Genomic DNA, 23695 nt, shown 5'->3' on the forward strand with positions numbered 1-23695 from the left:
AGACTGCATTAAGTGTTTCACGTTTTAAGTAATTCAACTTTCAAATGCAGAATTTTGATGAGGAATTTAAATACTCAGCAAAAGCTGCATGTTACACATTTGGAAATTCGGTGAAAAGGAGTCCAATCATTGTCTTACTCAAACTCCTCGATGTTGACAGTGTGATACAGTTTGTTAGTACCTTATGAGAGGTAAGCTAATGTCTACAAACAATTTGATGAGTGTTAACACTTTGAAATGGGTCCCAATGTCTCTCCTAACTTTGGGCAGCAGTTTTGTTTCAGAGCCCAGACAAGCTCCTGGAACAGACAAGGGTCTGCAGAGCCGGAGTTTCTGAGCTTTGGGGTAAAATGGTAAGTTCAAGGGGGGAATATGTGGTAGGGGGTTCGGGAAGGCTGTGCCTTCCCTGTGCCTCAGCCCGTGGGGAAAGGGAGAGGCAACATGCGGCCGGGAGTTCAGGATAAAAGGAGGCTGCGCCCTCCAAAACCCCGAGAGAGAAAACCCCGCGGGCGTGTGCTCCGGTGAACTCTCTCCCTTGATTCGGATGAAGCTGCAGGACTGCTCTGTCTCCTCTTTGGACATAAGCTCTGTCGTTTGTGCATTTTCCTGACACGATACAGCAAGAGCCATTTAGAACGGCAGCCTAGGCTATTTTGTGGAATCTGTAATATGCCTGATTTGAAAACCGGCCACAGTAAGAAACTATCATACTTATGCAGTATTTTCTCTAGGCTGGTAGAAACCAAATCGCTTGAACCACTGGCACACTATTTGTAAACTTGTTCTTGTTTCTACAGTGAGTTTCAGTTGCGAGCAAATCTTGCTGTTTAATGGGCGCTGGAAAGTTTGATATTCCCAAGAAGCAGGACTGCAGAAAGATCGTACAGAACAAAATTTGAACGTGGCAGCTTTTAGGTGTCTCTCGGTACTGGGGATACAGGCTTTCGCTTCTGGGTTGGTATTTACTGTCAACTAGAAGAGGAAAGGAAAAGTTACGGGTTTGCTGTGTTTTGAGAAGCATTAGAAGGGAAAAGGCGCGGTGTGTCCTTCAGAGCTCTCTTCACCCAGCTCCTGGGAGGGCTGGCATTAACTGAGTGTGCATGGCTGCAGGTACGCCTTGGCTTACGCTGGACACAAACTCGTTCACTCGAGCCAATGTTCCAGTGTGCTCCGGATAAAAATTTCGTCCTCTAAATTGAAGGGTTCAGCGTGTGGCCCCACGGCGCTTGTTGTCATTTAAAGCCGGCCTTGTGCTCGGAACAGCGGCTCCGCCGTTACCGGCGGCTGCCAGGGGTGCGGGAAGGCGCCGTTGGCCGGAGCCGCTCCCCGCGGGGGCTGTAACGGTGCTCCAGGGCCGCGCCCCCGCGGCTGTGCCGCCCCTCGGCCCGGGGCTGCCCCGGGACTATCCCGGCACTGAGAGCGCTCCGGCCGGCGGCTCCCGGAGCCGCCGCGGGCACCGGCCCGGGCCCGCCCCCGCCCCGCCCCTTGGCGCGGCCGCACCGGCCCCAGCGCGCGGCACCGCCCGCTCCCAAAATGGCGGCGGCGGCCGTTCCGCTTCCGGGGGGTGCGAGCAGGCCGGGATTGGGGAAGATGGCGGCGGCTGGAGCGTCCGGGCGGGGCGGGCTGGGGCGGGTATGGGTCTTCTCCGGCTGGGCCCTGGGCCTGTGCTCGCTGCTGGCCTCGGGGACGCGGCCCGCCGCTGCCACCACCCACTGGGTGGTCACCGAGGACGGGAAGATCCAGCAGCAGGTGAGCGGCCCGAGGGACGCGGGGCGCTGCCCACCGGCTGCGGAGGCGCGAAGAGCCCCTGGCCGTGCCGCCGCTCGCCCACAGCCGCGCTCTGCCCCGTGCTGTGCGGCGCGGGGCGCCTCGGCCCGCTGCGGAGCCCCGCCTGTTCCCGCAGCCGCTGCACAGCCGGGCGGCGGTGCCGGTCGCTCCCGCGGCCCGGCACGGGGGTCTCCCGCGGCGAGCTGGCGGCGCTTGTGAAACGTGGCTTGAATCCGCCGGAGCCCCGGGGCGAGGCAGCGGGGAGGGGGGTCGGTGGGTCGGGGCGAGCCGAGAGTGGATTTCGGCTGGAGCTCCGTTCGGAGCAGCGGCGGTTCCTGCCTAGGGGCCGCTCCCGGGAACCTGCGGCACGAGGCCGGGTCCCGCTTCGGGGGCGAAAGCAGCGGCACCGCGGCCCCGGCCCGCAACCGGGACCGAGCGGCCCGGGCACCCCCGGGGGAGGAGATGTCAGTGAGTTTGCGATTTTTCACATCCAGCCGCACCCGACCCGGCCGCTTTTCCTTCCTGCTGGAGTAGGAAAGAGAAACGGTGGCGTGTGTAGGAGCACACGCACGCCTTGCGGGTTTAGTCAAAATGTCTTATTTTGATAGTGGGCTGTGCCTCACGTTCACTAAGCGGCTTGAAAGAGTCAATCTCTATCTCATGTTTAGGCTTTTTCTTAGCCTAAGAGTCTTGTTGTTTGCCTTCCCCTTTGTTATAAAGGGAGCCGCTCTAGAAATTTACTTCTGTGTCAGATGCGTCTGTTTCCCTCGGGAGTGGAAGAGCTGATCCTGTAGCAAGCAGAGTGGCCATCCCCTTGTACAAAAGAGTGGAGACATGACTGTTCATTATCACCTCCATTGTGTGAGGATTTTTAGTCGGGTTTTCCTGTCAGAATGCATTGAGCCCCTCAGACAGGTGGAGCAGACTTTCTCTGCAGGAAACTCCTGCTGTCTTTATAGTTCTTGGGCACTTCTGCTGTCTGGGTGGATCCAGGCACTCTAACACCCTCATTAATAATAAATTAATTAATGACAACACTTCCAGTGCTGTCTCATCTCCTTTCCCCACTTAACGTGGTGGGGAGGTGGTGCAAGTACATGATAATGGTCTGGAAGCATCTGTGTGTGTATACTAAGTGTATCTTACAAAATTTGGGTCAGGTGTTGATTTTGATTATTGCATGAAAAGCAGTTGTGACTTGGAAAAATCCAATTAGACATAAGGGCTTGAAAATCTTATTAGCTAAATTCATTACTGATTTTAAGGAATGGCATTTCGTGATGTCAGCTAACTGATGGTGCAGGTAGAAGTTTCCACTGTATCATTGCTATGCATTAGTCTTTTCTCTTACAGTTCCAAATGCTTTGTAAGCATGGGCATTCCCATGTTCCCTCTGTCAATTTCTCAAAGCCTGTCGGTGAGGTGAGAAAACAATATCTGGGGAGGAACTTCTTTTACTTACATGGTCAAAATTAATTAGCCTATTTCCAGCAAGGAAATTGCTATTATAAACATGTTATTACTTGGAGTATGAGGAGCCAGATTCTTCAGTACCTGGAATGTAGTGCTGCGAATTGTCCAGTGAGCTTTTTGTAATTAGTTGCATTTTAGCATCTGTCACTGTCGTGTCCCTGGCTCTCATGAAAATGATATTTAAATTGGTGGTTATTGCTGTTGTCAACTCTGCATGGCACCTCTGAATTTTATTTTTTCCACTTAACTTCTGTTTTGGGGAATCACTGGACAATTTTTTTAGTGAGCTTCAATGTTGTTTTAAGTGCCAAAATGTAGTAGTGGTTCGATAGTTAGTAGCAAAAGTAACAGTCTCCACCAGTGCAGCAACAGGCAGGAATTGTTGTCCCATTTTACACTGCACTAGTGCAGTCACACCTTGGGTGCTGTGTGCAGTTTTGGGTGCCTCAGGATAAGGACATTAAACTCTTAGGCTGTGTGCCCTCCCAGAGGAGAGCAACCAGGAGGATGGAACCTCTCAAGGGTAAAACTTATGAGAAGCAGCTGAGCTCACTCAGCTAGTTCAGATTAGTTCTGAGGAGACCTCATCCAAGCTTACAACTTCCTTAAGCAAGGCAATGGAGGGGCAGGTGCTGATCTCCTCTGTCTGGTGACAGGAGGACATGAGGAGATGGAATGAAGCTGTTCCAGGGAAAGCTCAGACTGGACATTAGGAGGTTTTTCACAGGCAGGATGGTCAGTCACAGGAACAGGCTCCCAAGCAACGTGGTCACAGCACCAAATGTGTCAGAGTTCAAGCAGCATCTCAGCAGCACTTGGAGGATTCATAAGTGATTTATCAATATTCCAAGATACTTAACCTCTCCTCCTAATGCCAAGAACTTATTAACAAAACAAAAGCCTCAAACTTCACTGCAGAGCATTCCTTTGCTTTAATTTTTCATAATATTCTTAATTAAGTTATCACATATCATGAGAAGTTGTGTGTCCATTCCAACTTGAGATACTTTGTGATTCATTGGCAGTAGGAACCTCTGGTATGTTATGTGCCCTCACCACCTCAAATGGGCTTTGCTGGCCCTCAGAAAGGACAGAAAGCTGAAGCAGGCACCTTCACATGGGTGACTGGTGGAGGGACAGGATCACACCCCTTGCCCAGCTGGCTCCAGCCTTGCTGCAGCAGCAGGGTGCAGTGGCTGCCTCAGCTGTGAGGGCTCCCCAGCAGAGCCCAAATGCCATTTCTGGAACATTGTTTTTCATTCAGCCCCAGCCTTTCCTGCTGCGTGGGACTATTGTATCCCGTGGGCTTGTGGTTGCCATTTTTGACTTCATGGCATGTTGACTCCCTATCAGCCCATTCTGCACCACCTTGTCTTGCTACCCCAGAGGGCACCAAGCCTGTGGTTCTCTTCCATGGCTGTCAGTAGTAAAGAGCTGTGTCAGTAACGATTGGTATTGATCCCTGAGGGATGTTGCTGGTGGTCAGCCGTTGTTGGACCTTGCACTGTTCATTGCAATACTTCCAGCAAAGCAGTCTCTGATTGGAAGTGGCTGCTGTGGCAAAGAATGGTGATATTAATTAGCATTGATATGATTTAATTTTGGAAATATTAGCATTCTTAAAGTCTGAAACATATCTTCAAAGGTTATCAGGTTACCAGCTTACCAGAGACGTACAGGCTTGGTCTTCGCTTGGACTATTTCAGTTTATCTGAATGAAGCCTATATAATTAAGATGTAGGCAAAACTTAATTGATAGTAAGACCCAGACATTCCCACTGCTAAATGAGCCACTATCTGTGGAAATGCAGATGAGCCCCAGTGACAACTGACTTCCTTGTAGCTTTGAGTTTGCTACTGTGAACTTTGTTTTCCTTGTTACCAAAACGCACTGTGGATGAGGGGCTGAAAGCAGGAGTTACAGATCCTGACCTAAATATAAAATATAGTTGCTGGAGTGTGTTAGAGGGAAGAAAGGTGAGATTATTATACATTATTGACCTAAAATCTCTCTTAGCTGTTTCTCCTTAGAGCACAGCAAGGGTACAAGAATTTAGTATGAGACTACATTCAAGCTTTTAAGTGAGATTGACTTTTCTGTGACACAAGACCACAGGTATACCCTGGCTCAGCCTTAATTTCCTGGCAGCAGTGGCAAAATTAACACAGACTGAACAATTTTCTATATATCAGCAAGATCTCCTCTAATAAACAGGAGTACTTGCTAAGTAGGCACTGTTGTTCAAGTTTCTAGTGAGCATTTCTAAATGACAAAACAAATTTCTAGCAGTGCATATAGTATTTCAAAGTCTCAGCCATCAAGAAAAAAGCCATCAAGCTGTATCTGTTGCTCTAGTAGCTGGTTTTCAGATCAAAGACATCATTCTCTGGATCAGTTCATGTTCTTTTAGTCTGAGTCTGCCTTCAAACATGTTCTTCTGCAAAGCCAGGGACTGAGTAATCGTCTCTCTTTAATGAGATTTTATCTGCTCAGTGCACATGTTTATAAGCCATTTCACAACTCAGTATAAAGTTCAGGCTAATACATAACTGATTTTAGACAGAGCTTGTCTGCCAGTAGGGAAGCTGGGCACTCCACAGAAATATTAGTGTACTTCAAGAGAAGAGAGAAACTCATAAAGAGAGGACAGACAATTATCAGATTAAATGCAAGGCAGAGTACAGTCATTCATGGCTTTAATGGTGGGGACCAACTGCTACCATGGCTCAGAGACCTGACATACAAGAGCTGAGGTTGGGTCTTTCTAGAGATGCCTTGGATGGAGGTGATTAAAACTGAGTAAGCTAGTGGGACTCAAAGGACTGCCTTTTTATGCTGTAAGCTCTGGAGAAGTTATGTCAGAGTAACTAAATTAAAAGAAGCACAGACACCTTCCAGGCAGATGATTCAAAGCAGGATTGGGAAAGTGTTGTCAGGAGCTAAGAGGCGAGGAATCCAAGTTGGCAAAAAGCTGTTTTAGTTTTAATGTGTTGTCATATGTTTCGAAGTTCATAAGAGATTATCTAGAGAGCAGAGTAAAAGACTGGCTAGCTTATTTGGGACTAAGACAACCACTGCTCAATGAATGTGATATCTGAATTTCCTGCAGTGCTGTAGTGTGCTTCACTCTGGCTTAGTGCAGTAGAGAGGGGAGACAGTACCTACCAGTTGTTCATTTGGTTGCAGATTTGAGATTTCAAGCAGCAGCAAGGCAAGTTGATTTGTGGATGGCTTTAGAGTGAGTTAATGCATTACTCTCTCTGGCATGTGAGAGCACCTGTGTGCTGACAGATTGAGATGAGAGCAGTGGTCCACGTGCTCAAGAATACAGGAAAAGCAGCTACCCAAACCCAAGGAAAGCTGAGATTCCAGTGCAGCCAAATAAAAAGCTATTTGCTGCTTACAAAAGCATCTTCTGTAATACCTTAAGCAGTTGTTCAGTCCTGTCTTGAAAATGACAGGTGAATGTTTACTTTGCTCTTACTCTAAAGGTTTGTTTGCTTGGTTGTGTGAACTCTTACTTGACTTATACTTCCAAGTCTATTGTGTGCTAAGCAACAACAAAAAACACACGCATACACAAAAAAAATTATTCATTTTCACTGAAGTATGTAAGGTGGAACCATGCCTTTTCCAAAAGAGTTGTCAGTGCCTCCTTACGAGGGTGTGCAAAGACACCTGGGCTGATTGGTTTGAGTGTTCTGTAGTTCCTTAGGTGTTATCCAACCCTAGGGTGATGAATGGAAGCAGGATGGTTCTGAGGCATAGGTAGGGTTTTCCTCAAGAAAAGTAAAACTTGTTCTGGTTTAGAACTTCTCTCTTGATTACCAGAGGACCTCAGGCATTCATGTGGTATGAAAAACTGTAGTTTAAAAAGAAAAAAACTCTTTAAATTTTCTACCTTTACATAAGTGAAGTTTTTGAACCTGAACATTTTGTATAGTGAATGGCTGAGTTGCTTAATGTCCTTGTCCCAGATAAGGATTTAGAACTGCACTTCACCAGCACTGCCTGCTCCCAGGGGAGCATTGCCTGTGTATTTCTGTGTTGCTGTGAACATTATGACTAGATCTGAATTTATAAAAATAGGCTTTGTGGTAGCCTGTATGTGGCATCAGAAATGCAAATGTTTCATTCAGTGGAGTGGGGTGGAGAAGTAGCTTCCACTGTTCTCAACTCAGCAGTCAGAGATTTGCATCTGAGATTGGAAGAGCTCAGAGGCAGATCCCAAGGGCTGCTGAGCTGCAGCTGTTGGTGGCCATGCCCCTCACACCTGCCACAGCCCAGCAGGTCATCTTATGCCAGGTTTGACTGCTGCCAGAGAAACTTTAGTGCAAAGCTGCCTGGATTTAGCTGAGCATGGTAATACACGGCAAGGTGGTTCAGGCTGTAAGTCCAGAATGTTGTAGTGGTGGCTCTGACCATGTGTAGGCATGTCCTGCTCATTGCTCAGCTCCTGGTGTTTTCATACAGCCTTTTCCTCTGTGTGTTCCCAGGTCCCATTCTCTTAGAATCCTCACACTTTGATTTCCTGGTCTCTCATCCTGTTTTCTGTCACTTTTAAAATAAGGCTTAGACAATCTGAAAAGATGATATGAATCAACTGTTCAAAACTGGTTATTCTGTGGTGGGAGTTATGCTTGGTGCCTGGAATGCCTTCCTTGTATTGTGAGCTTCACAGCTGAAGGGTAGGTAGCCTTAGAATTGGCCCAAGCATATGTTTGCATGAAGACACCACCAAAGCCCAAAAGAGCAGTCAGCAAGACTCTGAAATCCACTGTTATGTCATGTACCTGCCTGCTTTAAAAATACACTGCTGGATAAAGTAATTTCATTCAAAGTTTAACAGAAAAAAATAACTGCTCAGGGTTAATCTTTTTTAGGTATCTTGTAAGTCTAATAATTAATCTTCCTGTCTGTATTTTCAATATTGGAACACTTGAATTTAGGATTTGGCAGTGAGCAGACATCAAGAACCAGTCTGCTTTTATGAAAAAAGTACTTGCTCATTACAGATGTATAGCTGAATGATTTCTCCATTTCTTTTTTTTTATTTAGCTGAGTGTTTGGCTACTGAAGAATTTAAACCTTACATAGAATATACAAGTTGGAAATTTATACCCATAAGTATGACCAGCAACACATTGGACACATGGTGTTCCACGTAAAGTCTTGTTTCCCTTTGATGTATTTAGATCTGTTACCTAGGTTATTCATAGCCTGTGTGATCTCAGTTGAGCAGAGCTATTCAATAATACTGCAGCTTTGTTAGGTTTTATTTCTGAAGTGCTACAAGTGTTTAAAATTTGTGTTTTCCCTGTAGCACAGCTAGTATTAATAATATCAAAATATCTAGTGCTGTTTGCTAACAGGTTCTGCAGCAGGCAGCTTTTAAATGGCTCAATACTTACAAAAACTCATTTCAACATAATTTTTCTGTGTGAATTTTTCAGTGACATCCCTTGGAACAAGTAAGTATCTTCTGACACTGCCTGCTCATCTCATTTGGATGAGTCAAAGAACTTACTTTCCAGTTTTGTAGTTTGTCTTGCACTGAAACCCATACAGATTTTTTTGTGGCTTCCTCAGAAATGCCATGTAGCATCATGTTGGAGTGCAGAGTGTCTCAAGACAGCAAGAATATACAAAAAGACAAGCACCAGTTTTCAGATCCTTGGCTCCCTCTCAAAACTGCAAGAAGTTCCAGCCTGTTGGAGGGGTGAATTGCCTTTATTTTGTGCAGTGACAAAACATCCACTGCCTGTGAAACAAATATGGGAGCCCATTTTTCTGCATACCATCATTTGAAACAGTGTTTTCCAGCTTCTTCCTCTAATAATCTGCCTTCTATATGTAGTATAATGCTTTTAGGATGTGCAGAGGCAGCAGCAGGTGTTCTGATTTTGATGTGCCTGTGCCTCAGTTAACAGTGGGGTTTCCACAGTACTTTTTAAAAAAAGTCTTACTTAAAAATAGTTGACTGAGGCATTCATGGACCCTCATTTAAAAAATTTACTTCATGGTACAATGTAACTGGATCGTTGGGGAAAAATATGCTGTAAGTTTTGCCAAACTTACAACTCTAATTGCTGAGAGACTTTGATATATGGAGGTAATATGGGAGACTTTAAAACTTCAGGGTTTGATTCAACTTGATGTTCATTACAAAAATTCAGTGTATTTCTTGCTGAATCAGGTTCTTGGTGTACTTTGTGACAGTGAATAAATTTGAACTGTGCTTTATAAAGAAACTTTCACCTTTGGGCAAAGTTGAACAGAGAACACTTATTCTAAAAGTGTTTTACTGGCAGGCTTTCTGCAGTGTAACTACAGTAGCTGTCAAAGGTTCAAAGAAAGCTTTTCAGAACAACTTTTTTTCCTCTGTTTACTGTGTTGGAATTGAAGTCAAATTCTTGCATTTCAAGTGCTTCATCTTGCATGTCACAGTTTCAGCACTTTGGAGAAAGAGTAAATGAATGTGGTGCTTTGCCATCAGCCAAACACTGACAAAGCATCTGTTCTGGTGCAGGAGCCTCCACTCTCTGCACCATGAGGCTGTGTTTGCTGGGTAGGCTGATGCCTGTTCTATTTCATCCCAGCAGAGCCTTGTGGAGAGTTGCTTACATTTTGAAAAAGATAATTTAAGTCACAATATCTGTGTATTTTTCACTGCTCTGACTCCTGAATCAGGTGACAAGGCACAACAGACTTTGCATGAAGGGGTAAAGGTGGCAAGTGTTTGTAAGAGCACAAGCATGACATGAGACTGAGTGAAACCAATATCCTCTGACATCTACCCAGAGTCTTGCTGTGGGAAGGAAGGGGTATAATCCACAAGCCCCTAGCTATCCATCAAATACCTTTTATTTGGACTATTGTATTTCTGACTAAAAAATTATTTGACAGGTGAGTGAAGCTCTGAGGTATTTTCCAAATCTTTGGGGTATGTTGCCATCTCTTTGAATTTTAATAAGAAAGTTCTGAGATATTTAATGTTTTTCTTCCGGGTATAATTTTCCTGGCTTGGGAATGTGGCTGCACAGGAAAGCAGGAAGATGCTAAGTGGAACTTAAGCATGGGCAACATGAGGGAAGTTTGAGCATCCATGTGACAAGCCCTCCAGGGCTTAAAGTGTGTCTTCCTGATTTCAGCACATCCTGCTTTCCACTTACCTTTACCATTGCTGCTGCTCATATCTGTGTTGGGCAAATTATGCAGATGCAAACCTTTGTTTGCAACTTACTGTATCCTTCATGAGGTATCATTACTGCTCTCAATGGCAAACACAGTATTGGTGCTCTTCACAGCTGAGTACGTCAGCTTTGTCTTTTTCCTGCTGTAGAAATGGCTGGCACTGTGAAGAAAATGTGTTAGATGTAGGGAGGTGTGTTGTAAAAAGCTGGATAACGTACTGTAAGTCTTGACAGTGTTGCTGACTGGATCTGAGATGAATAAGTTTCAGTTCAAAAGCCATCTGTCTGTCACTACAGAGAAGGGGATAATGAAGAGCTTACCAGGTGCCCACCAAAGCTGCTTCATCACTCCTCAGCTGCAGAGGGGAGAGAGAGAAAATATAAGAGAAAGCTCTAGAGTTTGGATAAGAGCAGGGAGAGATCACTCACCAGTTACCACCACAGGCAGAACAGACTCAACTTGAGGAAATAATTTATTACAAATCAGATCAGGGTAAGGTAATGAGAAATACAAGCAAATCTTAAAAATACCTTCCCCCCAACCCATCCTTTTCTTCTTGGGCTTATCTTTGTTCCTGATTCCCTACCTTCTCTCCCCTGGTGGTACAGGAGAACAAGGAATGGGTGTTGTGGACAGTTCATCACACAGTGGTTTTACCACAGCTTCTTCCAAGGAAGAACTCCTTCCTGTGCTCCAATGTCATGTCCCTCCCACAGGAGAAGGTCTTCTATGAACTCCTCCAGTGTGGTTCCTTCTCGTGGGCTGTCACAAACTGCTCCAGCTCAGGGTCCCTCCCACAAGATGCCATCCTTCAGGAACAGGCTGCTCCAGTGTGGGTTCCCTGGACGGCCACAGGTCCTGCCAAAAATCCTGGTCAAGTGTGGACTTCCCACAGGTTCACAACCACCTGTGGCTTCCACCTGCTCTGGTGTGAGGTCCTCCCTAGGCTGCATGTGGATCTCTGCTCCCTGGTGGGCTGCAGGGGACAGCCTGCCTCATTGACTTCACAAAAGGCTGCAAGGGAAATCTGTGCTCTGGCACCTGGAGCACCTTCTCCGCTCCTCTGCTGACCTTGGTATCTACAAAGCATTCTTGTTTCTCTTGCATATTCTCACTTTTCTCTTTTCTGGCCATAATAACTTATTTTCCCTTCTTGAATGTGTTATCACACCAGCTCTGCCCCAGCCTCTGATGGGCTCAGCCCTGGCCAGCAGTGAGTCCGTCTTGGAGCCAGCTGGAGTCTTTTCTGTTGGACTTGGGGGAAGCTTCTGGCAGCCTCTCACAGAAGACACCCCTTGCCATGCAAACCCAGTATAGCTACTAAAATTCTGTGTTAGGAGCTTTGTGTTTACACGCTGGTAAGGTTAACTTTCTACTACGCTAAAGTACTATTAAAGTAAGGAGTAAGGAGTTCATAGTAAAGTACTATTAAATAGTACTTATTTGCTGGTGGTAAACTGAGTGAGATGTGGAAGGGAAAAATCTGAAGACTAAAGAAAAATATCCTTAACTGGGATGATTTCCTGGTGGATTGCTGTAACTTTATGAATTAATTCAGTGATATTTCTGTTTGACTGTTGACTACAGAAACTGCTTCCAGATAATAGTTGATGGGAGTGTGGTACTTATTGCCTTGCTTTCCTGTTAACTCACACACACTGGGTTGGTAACATACCACTCCAAATTCTCCAATACTAAATTCAGACCTCTTGTGAGATTGTCTTACCAAAAGTTAAAAACAAACCAACCCTGAATATCATTCTGTTTCTGAATGAATGATAAGCCAAGATCCTTCATCATTCAGAATAAGGTTTTCTAATTGGTGGCGCTTGCATAACTTTCTCCAAAAATGTATGCCCAGATGCTGTTTGTCACTGAAAGTGGAGCTGAGTGTTGACTTTACCCTCAGTGACTGTAGTTTCATGCAAGCAGCCTTCAGATGTCAAATGAGCAGTGCTGTTTTGGAATGAATGATGAAGTGCTTTAAACACAGTGAAACTTATTTTCTTTGCAAATTCATCTCTCATTCATTTGCACATACCACAGTAGTTTCTTTATCAAATGAGGCATAAACCAGTGCTACATTCAGTGCATAACTCTGGCTTTGTGTGCAACCAGTTCAAAGTGAGGTGGGGCCCATAGGAGGAAGTAGGAAATATGACCATGAATAAAATGCTGTAGACTTTAATACTTCGACTAACAAAACCATTACTTTTTTTGAAATGGTATTTTCCTTGTTTTCTGCATCATGGTGGATACTTGGTCTTCCTTTATTTGCAACAGTTGAATCCATAATCTCCAAATTCATGGGTAAAAATGGACTAGTGTGAGTAGCACCTGTTATTTTGTACTCATCTGGTGATAGAAGAGAATTCATTTGCTAAGGAGGAAAATGAGTTTTATAGCTTCATATTTTCATATACATATATATATAAGAAAATATAACTGTTTGGACTGTATAGGTAGTCACCCGTGCAGATGGCTCCCTACTAAAAGAAGCGCTTCAGCTTTTGCTTTGGAAAGGAATACTTAGCCAAGTTTAGCCAAAACCACGCTTAGGGTTTAGTAAAAGGAGCAAGTGTTTATATCTCACAGACAAGAGTCTTGCAACAATTATAGACTTCACAGTCAGTAGTCCAAAGAAAGTAGATTGGAGCTTCTTACTTGACTCACAACCAAGAGAATACGGCCTAAAGTGTAATCTGTTGACAGGACACATTAGGGTGACCAGAAAATATGCTGGAGGTGCAGTTCTCTGCAGTATGAGAGTGTACCAGAAGTTTGCCCAAGCTATTCAGAGAAGGAAGAACTGGATCTCAGGAGGTTCTCCTGCACCCGTATATATGGCAGACATTTCCATTAAAATGTAATGTCATCAAGTTTGCACAGATGTCATGGGGGGGACACAGCCCATTTGGAGGTATCAGTGCTAGCAGACAGATAAGTGCTCACATGTTTGTGCAGCAGCTGGTTCTGTATCAGCTAGGGGCTGATGTGTAACTGCTGCATCTGTGACTCACCTCCAGTGTCCCTCTTCATGGAGCTGTGAACTCTTGTGCATAGCTATGGAAGCTGTAGCATGGTCTTCTGTAACAGAGTTTCAGTCTTACCTGCTTCCCTCTTGATTTTGTTCCTTTACTTGTTAATCCTGAAAGCAGTAGATCCTCATGGTAGGCTAGTGTGTTAAATTAGTTGCAGAGAGGAGTTGAAACTTAACTACTTCATGCCTTTTAAGGGACACGGTGGAGGAATTTTAAAGTTACAAAAGAAAATAAGGTTCTGTGATTTCACTTGAAGGTATCTAGTATTTTGGCAGTAGGTACTCCTAATAATGTTTGTTGTGGACATTTATTTGCCTTTTATGCTTAGACCTTGTGTGCCTGATTAAAATAGATTTAAAGTTAAAGCATGGGTTGAATTGGATTCTCAAATGACAATGTTGTTTGAAGTATGAATTTTCATAATGGACGTATTATAAAAGTTGACTAGACAGGCAACCTCTGAACAGAAACTGTGACGGAATGAACATAACTGCCTTCTTTTAAAATCACTGTAATTAGGTGAATGTCTTAGATGTTAAGACATTCTGTTAAATGTCTGTTAAAATGTCTTGCAGGTGGATTCACCGATGAACTTGAGAAACCCACATGATTTGGTAATACTAATGAGACAAGAAACAACAGTTAACTACCTCAAAGAACTGGAGGTAAAGCACAACATTTAAGTATTAACTAATTTCTGAAAATGCAGATTTTTTTTTTCCATGGACTTTATAGTGATAGTTTTAGATGGGGAAAATAATTTATTGTTGGCAACGTTCTTCTTTAATGAGAGGATGAAAAATTTTTGAGATCTCAAGAATTTTTTGCCTAAGTGATCTCCAGTTCTATCATTCCGTGTTGTTAGCCATAAATCCTAACATTTTTGCATAAAGTCTCTAGGTTCTGTTGTACTGTATTTCAGAAGAGCACAGAGCAAATAATCTCTGGTTTTGTTCAAGACCATTTATTATTGAGAAGGGGTCTGAGCCCACTCTTTTGAAAAGGGCTTTAATGAACTTTGAACTGATAAATTGAAGTTTAGATACAATAGGGGTTAAGTAAGCAAACAGCTCACAGCTCTTCTGGCCATGCACCTCTTTCTTGTGCCAGCTTTGGTTTTATCAGATTGGGATAAATAACTAAGTGGAAAGCTAGATGAAAACCAGAGGCAGCTTTAGGTGAATGGGAGAAGTAGGAGAAAGGAAAATAAGCAGGACTGCCCCTGGTGTGACTGTATTCAGCCAGACTTTCTCATTGAGGTATACTCTTCTGTGGTGGTGGACATTTTAGCTGCGGATAGAATAATACTTGCAAGCTTTTTGGGATGTGGGCTGTGGGTGTGGATACTAATGTCCAACTTGTGGTATACAAATGACTTTCAGCTGAAGTTACCTATTGTAATTTCATGTACAAATTGCTATTAGTGTACATCTCTCTATTACTTTACAGTAACATGTAATCAAATGTGTATGGCTTTAATTAAAAATGCAGGTTTTCTCATTGCACGGGTGTTCATGTACAGTACTATTCACATGTACTCATGTTCTGTTGTACTTAGCACACTGAACAGTTAAGATGATGATGATGACTTGTTGCAATGTCTTGTATTATTTCCACAAGGTCTTACAGTGGAAAAAAGGGAACCAAATGTGAAAGATTTGATGTACTTGTAGCAACCATTTCTTCTTTTCCTAAATGGCCTACCATGGATTTGGAATGTTACTAGCCCATTTTTTAGGCACAACAGGAGAACTAAGGACTCATTCAAGTTGTATTATCTCTAATGAAAGTATTTCTATGCCATCCAAATCCAAAAAAGTCCTACAGATGTTATAAAAGATGAGGAAGTATTCCCAAAATTTAATGGAAATTTTTTAGATTTTTTTCAAATGAACTTTGTTTTAAGGAAAAAGTTGGACAGTTGAATCATAGCAACTGTGGTGTTTGCTTTCATTGTTATTATATGCTTCTGTTTCCTTTTTTTTCCTGCAGAAACAGTTAGTTGCTCAAAAGATTCATATAGAGGAAAATGAGGACAGAGACACAGGGCTGGAACAAAGGCATAATAAAGAAGATCCAGACTGCATTAAAGCAAAGGTGCCCCTGGGGGACCTAGATCTGTATGATGGCACATACATCACCTTAGAGAGCAAAGATATCCGGTAATAAGATGCTTTAATAAGGTGCTTTATATTCTAAGATTTTTACTGAATAAAAAAATAGTTAACAGTACCTCTAAATGCAAGTGAAAAATTATTAGCACTGACTTTCTTTAGATGGCAGTTTTTGTTTTATGTTATTGCGGGATAAAATTGAAACAACATCTGCCACTATTTGTGAACAGGTACAACATATAAATGGTTTTTCCCCTAAACTGTCTATGCTAGCCCTGCCCTGAAACTTCCTTTCTGTTCCCAGTTCTACCTCTGTTACTCTGTACTGGTACAACCAGACATGTGAATTAAAGTGAAATATGTCATGTAGAAGGGGGTTGAATTTGCTTTAGTGTGCTTTCAGTGTTTTGAGCTAGATATTTATTTTAGTGTAAACTGTCTTGATTTAAATTTGAATGAAATTCCATTGATTACCAAGCTGTTGAACTTTCTGGTCCTATTTTATCCCCTATGTTTAGAAAGTGAAGGATGAGCAGTGTAGTTGACATTCAGCTTCATTGGTAATTCATCTTCTGAAATGACTCTTTTGTTTTAGTTGTTTTTTTTAAAAATCATAATCACATGAGTACTTGAAGTGGGAAAAGATCAATTTTATCATCATACACCTTCATTTGGACTTCTCATCACCCATATTTGGGATTGGTTTGTTTGCTTCGGTTGAGGAGTCTGCATGCATTGCCATTTGCCTGGCAGATACATCAATACTAATAGCTGTGGTATATACTAGGTTGACATTGATACATTGGAGGCTATCCAAATGTTGATATTTTCTCTAAAGCAGACAAATTTATTTAGTTTATCCTATAGTCATGAATCCCAACACAACTGAAATCTGGGAATACAACAGAAATAGGCTAATGTGCCCAAATAGGGGATTTCTGTAATGATTAAATCAAAGTACTCTCTATATCAGCTATCATACTGTCTCTTAGGAACTTAAGCAGTATTTTAATCTGCAGTCTGCTGTGTTATGTTATTATGTCCTCAGCCCTGAAGACTATATAGACACAAAGTCCCCAGTGCCTCCAGACTTGCAGCAGCCAGACTGTACAAAAGTTCTAGATCTTCCATATAGTATTCATGCTTTTCAGCACTTACGGGTAAGTGAGCAAATGCAAGTAAGTATTTTTCCCCATTAGGAAGAGGAGTAGAAAACTCCTACTGGCAGTTCTTACTCAAGGTTAAAAGGTATTGTAATCTTCCAAGACTTTCACACTTTTTTAAAACTACAGTTAGACCTTGATTAAAGTACCCGTGTACTTTAACGTAGAGGTTATACCTGTTCCATCAGGTATACAGTTTCTCTTTTGTTATTTTTTTGCCTTACTTTAGAGGACATTTTTAGGAGAATGGAGTATTTTGTTTTCACAACACATTTCGTTAGCAAATTGGTAGCTTTCATTGGGACTACTACTGGCTTGTGAATTGTCTCAGTTGAAATTTGCAGCATGCTGAACAGGGTCATTAAAATGTATGAAGATTAAAGATTAAAAAATTGTTTTCAGTTTTGTTGATAGCTCCTAACAAACCTGAACATCTGAATGCCAAGCTCTAAACCAGAGGATGAGATAATTGTTCCCAACTAGTACAAAGTTTACCTGCTTTAGAAAAGTTACAGTGGAAGAGTGGTAGGAAAATTAGTTTTGTCAGCAGCATTATATGAGCAGATTTTCTAATGCTCATGCAGCTTTAGTGCTTCTATCTTGATATTTATTTTATTGCAAGTCTTTTCATTAACAAATAAGGATTTTCTTGCAGCTAAACATTAAGTGGAGTTTTTTAGCTCTCTTCCTGGGTTTGGATGTATTTTTGAAAGAAGTATGTTTGTGCTTGGGGGAGGAAGAAAGAGAAGAGGTGTAGGGATACATCCATTGTATGCATGTAACCTGACAACCCTGACTTAAGTGCTTCAGTCGTCATTAGTAGCTGCCAGATGCACAGTGCTACCAGAACTGAGTATTTCCCCTGCAGAGCTCACAAGCAGAGGCTGCTTTTGGCTGCTTCTGGCTGCTTCTACTGTTTTCCTATCTGCTATAATATGTATTGTTATCTGTTAGAGGTGAAATTGTTCTATCAATTCCTAGAGATCTTGAAAGAAAGATAAGATTGTAAGATAACCAAGCCATACATTTTCCTGGGAGTCATGCTTTTGTTTATATTTCTCTACTCTTAAGTGTCAGCAAATACCTGTATACAATTTTTATTTTAGGGTGTCCAAGAAAGGGTTAATCTTTCTGCACCCCTGTTACCTAAAGAAGATCCAATCTTCACATACTTATCACGGAGGCTCGGAAGAAGCATAGAGGAAATAGGTCACCGTATTTATGATGGGCTCATGAAGGTATGAAACTGTAATCTTGCTGGATACACAAAAAAACAGTGCTGGAAAATCTCACAGTTTAGATACACCTTGTACAAGCAGTCACATCCAGTTTTGCACATGTATTTTTGGTTTACAGTTCAGTTTCAGAAGGCAAACAGACCATTTTCTGGTAGGCAAGTAGAGGCAAGAGAAGGCATCAGCAAAGCCAGTAAATAGATGCTTACTGTCGTCTTTAAGGACTTAGGTAGTTATGTTGTCTGGCAAGCCACATTCATTGCTTTGTCAAGGTAATAAAGAGTTTTTATATAAAAAATACAGATACTTGAAGAGCAAAGAAAGGAACAACTGTACTGAAGTGTTTGTTTTCGTTAAATGTCTTCCTGCAAAATCTAGGAACCCTCACTGAACTACAGCTAAGATGCTGATGCTTAAACTACTGTCATCTCTCATTTCACCTCATTTTGTATTTTTGCCTGCCTGAAATGCAGAAATTCTGCTTCTTTCATACATTAATATGCTAGTCGAGTGTTCCTAAACATTGACAACCGTTGCCAAATGGCAGATTTCCAGTGGAAGAGGATAGCTTAGAGCAGCTGAGTACCAAAGTTGGTGCTCAGCTTTTCATCCTATAGTAATTAAAGCCCTGATTAACCTTTAGTTCATGTGTTAGTAGTCAGTACACTTCATATGTTTCTCCTTACTGCAGAACTCTTCTTCCTGGGTGCTCTATAACATGGCTTCTTTTTACTGGCGAATAAAGAATGAGCCATACCAAGTAGTAGAATGTGCCATGCGTGCCCTTCATTTTTCTTCAAGGTAAGAATTGCTAATAAGGATTTCTTCTCAGATTGCTTTTCCAGTTATCCTATTTAGTAAACAGATTTTGGTTTCTAAGACAGTGTCCTAAGGAGTAATCCGTGTTGCTTGTTCTTGGTCTCTATGTGCTATACTAGGCATATAAATAGTTGAGACATTTTTCTAGCAAGTGATGTATTTTAATGTATAACTGGCAAATCAGTGTATCCTTGTGCGTGATTCTGACACAGTCTTACCTTACTTTAATGTTAGTTTTTAATTGTTTTCCTTTATATTTTCTTTTATTCTTCTAGGCAAAATAAAGACATTGCACTGGTAAATTTGGCAAATATTTTGCACCGAGCTCACTTCTCTGCAGATGCAGCAATTGTGGTTCATGCAGCTCTGGATTACAGTGACTTCTTTACCAGCTATTACACTTTAGGAAATATATACGCAGTAAATACAATCTTTATTTTCCAAGACTTGAAGAAAATTAATTACTTAATCTTTTGGGTTGACTTGAAATGCTTTACTCTTTTACAGTGTATCTTGTGTTCCACAGGAATCTCATGCGTAATGCTCAAGATTCTGTCAAGATATTTTTTTCAAAAGTCTGTCTTTTAACAAAGCCTTTTATCTGCACCTGGAAATAAATTCCAGTAAAATTCTTCTGCAGCCTTTCTTTAATAGATATTGTGGCTTGAGTATCAGAAGCGACAGGCTGCTTGTTACCATAAATTAAAATTTAAGTTAATGGCTTCTTTAAAAACTGAGTATTGTTTATCAAATATTACTTCACAATGACTAATTCTCTCTCTTGGTCATTCTTCAGATGCTTGGAGAGTACAACCACTCAGTCCTATGTTATGATCATGCTCTGCAGGCCAAACCAGGGTTTGAACAAGCTGTAAAAAGGAAGCATGCTGTCCTATGTCAGCAAAAACTTGAGCAAAAATTGGAAGCCCAGCATAGGTAACTAAAGTATCCCAGTGACAATGCATACAATCAAACTTCTGTAATTCTGCTGCAGTAATTATTTACATTTCAAGAAGCATTTTTTTAAATTTCTATATTTCTTTGATTATACAATAGAATTAAGCATAAGAATACTTTAAGAAACTGAGAGTTGAAAATGTGCAAGAGTGTTGGAAAAGGTGATGTTCTAGAAAGCATTCAAAGTAAATCTTCTCTGTTTAATTTCCAAGATCACTTCAGCGAACATTAAATGAATTAAAGGAATATCAAAAGCAGCATGACCATTACCTTAGGCAACAAGATGTTTTAGACAAGTACAAGCTCATCCAGGAGGAACAAATCTTGAGGAACATCATTCATGAGACACAGATGGCAAAAGAAGCTCAATTAGGTACAACTTTTTAGTGTTCATGCTCATTAAAGCAGTAATATATGGCACGTACTCTGATAAGTGTCAGGATATAACTTCTTCTTATGTTAAGATGGCCCTGAGTGGCTCTTGTGTTTTCCTTATTAAAGCAAGAGATTGTAGTGTATTCTTGAACAGGGAATTCTTTTTGAGTCTTTTGGAGTTGGGAGTTTCCTCTGGGCTGATGGAGTAAATAAAAAGGATTGTCCAAACTGGGGGCAGAGAGGTTAACTGTGTGCTGTCTTTGTCTTCTCAGAAACCACACTTCTCTAGTATAAAAAAATACTTTGTGCTCTGCAGGGAACCATCAGATTTGCAGACTGGGCAACCAGCAGCATAGCTTACATTGTCAGTGGGATCAGCCTGTTCGTTATCATCGTGGAGACATTTTTGAAAATGTGGAATATGTTCAGGTTTGTCTGTGGATTGATACCAGTGCTTCAAGTTTCATCCATTTGCTTTATCAGCGAAATAGTTCCAATTTTTTCGGGGTTGATAAAAGGGCTACATTTTGGGTGTGGTAATTATAGTGAGAAATCTCATAGTCTCTTTCTTTTCCAGAGTGCAAAGTGTTTTAATGTGCATTTCTTTTGATGTTAATACAAGCTGAGAGACTGTGAACTATAGAAATACAGAGGGTTTCTTGTGAAAGACTTTGTTTTACTTAGAAAAGAGAATTACTTGAATTCAAAAACTTCATTTTAATCTAAAGCCTTAGTTTCCTATGATGGCATTGAGAAAATTTGGTACAAGAGTATTAAGAAGTTTTGGAAGCAAGGTGTGTACTAATACTGAAAATCCAGAATGACAGCCACCTAATCAACACCTCTACTGTGTTAAAACTACAGATAAGGATTATGATTTCAGTTATTTTGCAATGTGGAGTACATTGTAAAGTTTCTCCTTAACTAGTTTAAGAAATAGGAATAATTTTTTTTAATTTTGCTATTGTCTTCAATTGTTTTTCCTATTATAGTAATTTTAAATTCAGATTATAGAAATAATTCTAAAAGCCATGAGTCTTATCAATTCTGACTTGATCTCGAGCTATACCGTCTTCTGTATTAAAATTTGTCTTTCTGTTGTTTCTAGTTTGGTGAAGACTCTTCAACTTCTAGTATGACATCCATGAATTTGGATCCTCATGCAAACCAAAGTGTTCACAGCCAGTCCTTGCAGTCTTCCCTTGTGGCTCGTTCTGTGGTTTCAGTGTGGAGTGTGGAACCCAGCAGAGTGAGTGAAGAGGATGAGCTTTGCACTTTCACAGAGGAGTGGTGAAAGTGAATCTTCTCCTTGTTTATGTGAAACTTCTTAGGGTTTGGGCCACAGTTTTGATGTGTGACAGCACTGGAAAATGTAGTATTCTGAATTTCTTCAACATACAAACATCTGTCTAGTTTGTCTGTACTGGTTTCCCATCCTTTGAAATTAGTGCAGCACAGAAGGAGCTGTTCTGTAAACATCTGCTTCAAGTAAAGTGGTGCAGCTAAGTAAAGATAGAAATTTCAACTGCTGATGTTAAAAAAAGATGGAAAAATAATAGTTCTAAAGATATCTTTTTTTTTTTTTTTTTTTTTTTTAATTCAGACCATCCTTTACTGTGTCTTTTATTACCTTATTTATTAGAGTATTAAAAATGTTGAGAAAATAATAAAAAAATAATTCCTTTCCCTCTTAGGACAAACAGCATATTCTTTGGCCTCAGCGGTCAGAGTGCATGAAATCTTTTCCTAAAATTCCTGACCCAGAAGAACTGCCAACTTATTTCTTGCCCCCAGAAAACAGGGGATTCAGGCAAGTACTGATTTTTAAAAGCTGTATTTGTAGATCTTTACTGTATGAATGAAGAGTATTTTCTTTCTGGAGAGGATGGATTCAATTGGTAATCAGCAGTAGAGAGATGTTCAAACCTCTTGCCGGCATTTCCACAGAAGAAAGGCATTTTTCTTGATTGTTGTCTTTGCTGCAAGTATAACAACCAGATTAAATTTCATGGTGATTCTTCCCTGACTGTTAGTCTAGGGTGAACACACTAAATACAGACAGAATGAGGATTTAAGCACAAGTCTGAATGTCTTGTGGACTATATCAACAACAAAAAAAAAATACTTACAGAATGAGGTGAGCATCTGTTTAATAACTACGGTTAACTCTTGCACATTACATACATCCTCTTAGCTTTAGTTATGATGACAGAAAATGATAAAGACCAGAAGACACTAAAAATGGATTAGGAGTGGAAACTCTGGCTCGTTCCTTTGGGACAGAGGTAGAAAATCAGCTTAGTCATAGAAGAGTCAGTAATATTTGTTATTATATAGGATAAAATAAATGTGTCTGTACTGCAATAGCTAGCTTACATAGCTCAATGCAATGTTATAATACCCTTGTTGCTTAAATTATAACAGTGGTAGTAAAAAAAAAGCTGTTCTGTTCTACCTAGTCAGTATAATACCAATATTGAGCTTGTGTTGAAGGTTCCCATCAACAGACATCCTTTGGAATAAAACAGTGTTCATCTTAGAATGTTCTTTTTACGTCATTTGGCTACCTCTTGATGTTTTTGAAATCTAGTTTTAGTGTAAAAAAAAAATCAACTTTTTTTTTGTCACATATTTTGTTTAGTCCTAAACTTCACAGAATCCTTATTACTGTAATATGAGAACCTTCTGTTATCTCTACTGCACTGTTCATTGTTCTTGTTATTCTATGCTTTAAAATGGAAATTAAAGACCTTATAAATTACTTTTCAAGGGAAGGGTGGTCCTTGACTTCTTTGTGTTTGCAGCTTGTGTCTCATAGCAGTCTGCAGTATGAAGCTTAGCAGATGATGACATGCAGCACATACTGTTAATTTGTTTTGGTTCTCCTTATTGCCAGAATCCAGCCAATACTGAATATCCCAAGAGATACTGTTGAGGATGAAGAAGCACAGGCACCAGATTGTTCTTCCATTACTGATGCTCGTAATAATGAATCTCTAAACATATTGGTCAAGGAACTAGACACTAATCTAGATTTGAAATTCAGGATGCCAGATGATCAAGCAAGACAAGTAAGAGACATTTTCTTATTTGTTCTCTTCTGGTTTAAAATCTTCCTCTTTATTGCTTTAAGCATGTTGTTTACATCATGAAAGATGTTGATATTTCAGAGTAATCAGTACTTCTGAAAAATGTGGGCTAATTTCTTCTAGTAGTAATGGAGAATGGAGAAAGGGTTAACTTGTCTGACTTCTTTCAGATGCTGACCCAAAAGCACACAAAATGGGAAATTTAATTTACTCTTTGAAATCACATCTTTCTTTTTAATCTAACAGTGATTTGATATGATTTATTTGCAAGAACTACTGCATTCTACCAAGCTGGTAACTTAAGACCTTCGTATTGCATTCTGGAGAATTGGTTGCTATAAGTGTTATGTGTCCACATCCTCTTTTTAGTAAAATATCTTTATCTTCCCTTTGCTAAAGAGAAGATTTAAGGAAGCAAGTGTTGAATGGGCATTGTAGATCTTGACTGTAAAATTTATTCAGTAGTT

At 41.1% G+C, this 23695-nt stretch overlaps 1 protein-coding gene across 2 annotated transcripts in view; it reads left to right on the plus strand.

Annotated features, from left to right (window-relative positions):
* Positions 1-1493: 1493 nt before the first annotated feature.
* The window catches only part of TTC17 (tetratricopeptide repeat domain 17), a 54166-nt gene continuing 31964 nt past the window's right edge, over positions 1494-23695 (plus strand). The window contains exons 1-13 of one of the 2 annotated variants that reach the window (XM_056494102.1): positions 1494-1749; positions 14052-14141; positions 15469-15638; positions 16639-16750; positions 17860-17991; positions 18680-18789; positions 19083-19227; positions 19604-19743; positions 19977-20137; positions 20456-20568; positions 21248-21388; positions 21834-21949; positions 23036-23210. In XM_056494102.1, the coding sequence (XP_056350077.1) occupies positions 1534-1749; positions 14052-14141; positions 15469-15638; positions 16639-16750; positions 17860-17991; positions 18680-18789; positions 19083-19227; positions 19604-19743; positions 19977-20137; positions 20456-20568; positions 21248-21388; positions 21834-21949; positions 23036-23210 (1821 nt within the window). In that variant the 5' untranslated portion in view covers positions 1494-1533. Of the gene's footprint in view, positions 1750-10046; positions 10148-14051; positions 14142-15468; positions 15639-16638; positions 16751-17859; positions 17992-18679; positions 18790-19082; positions 19228-19603; positions 19744-19976; positions 20138-20455; positions 20569-21247; positions 21389-21833; positions 21950-23035; positions 23211-23695 lie in introns of those variants that run through there. The other variant, XM_056494103.1, reaches the window with a different exon arrangement.

Source organism: Oenanthe melanoleuca, chromosome 5, assembly GCF_029582105.1.
Source record: "Oenanthe melanoleuca isolate GR-GAL-2019-014 chromosome 5, OMel1.0, whole genome shotgun sequence".
Classification (NCBI taxonomy): Eukaryota; Metazoa; Chordata; class Aves; order Passeriformes; family Muscicapidae; genus Oenanthe; species Oenanthe melanoleuca.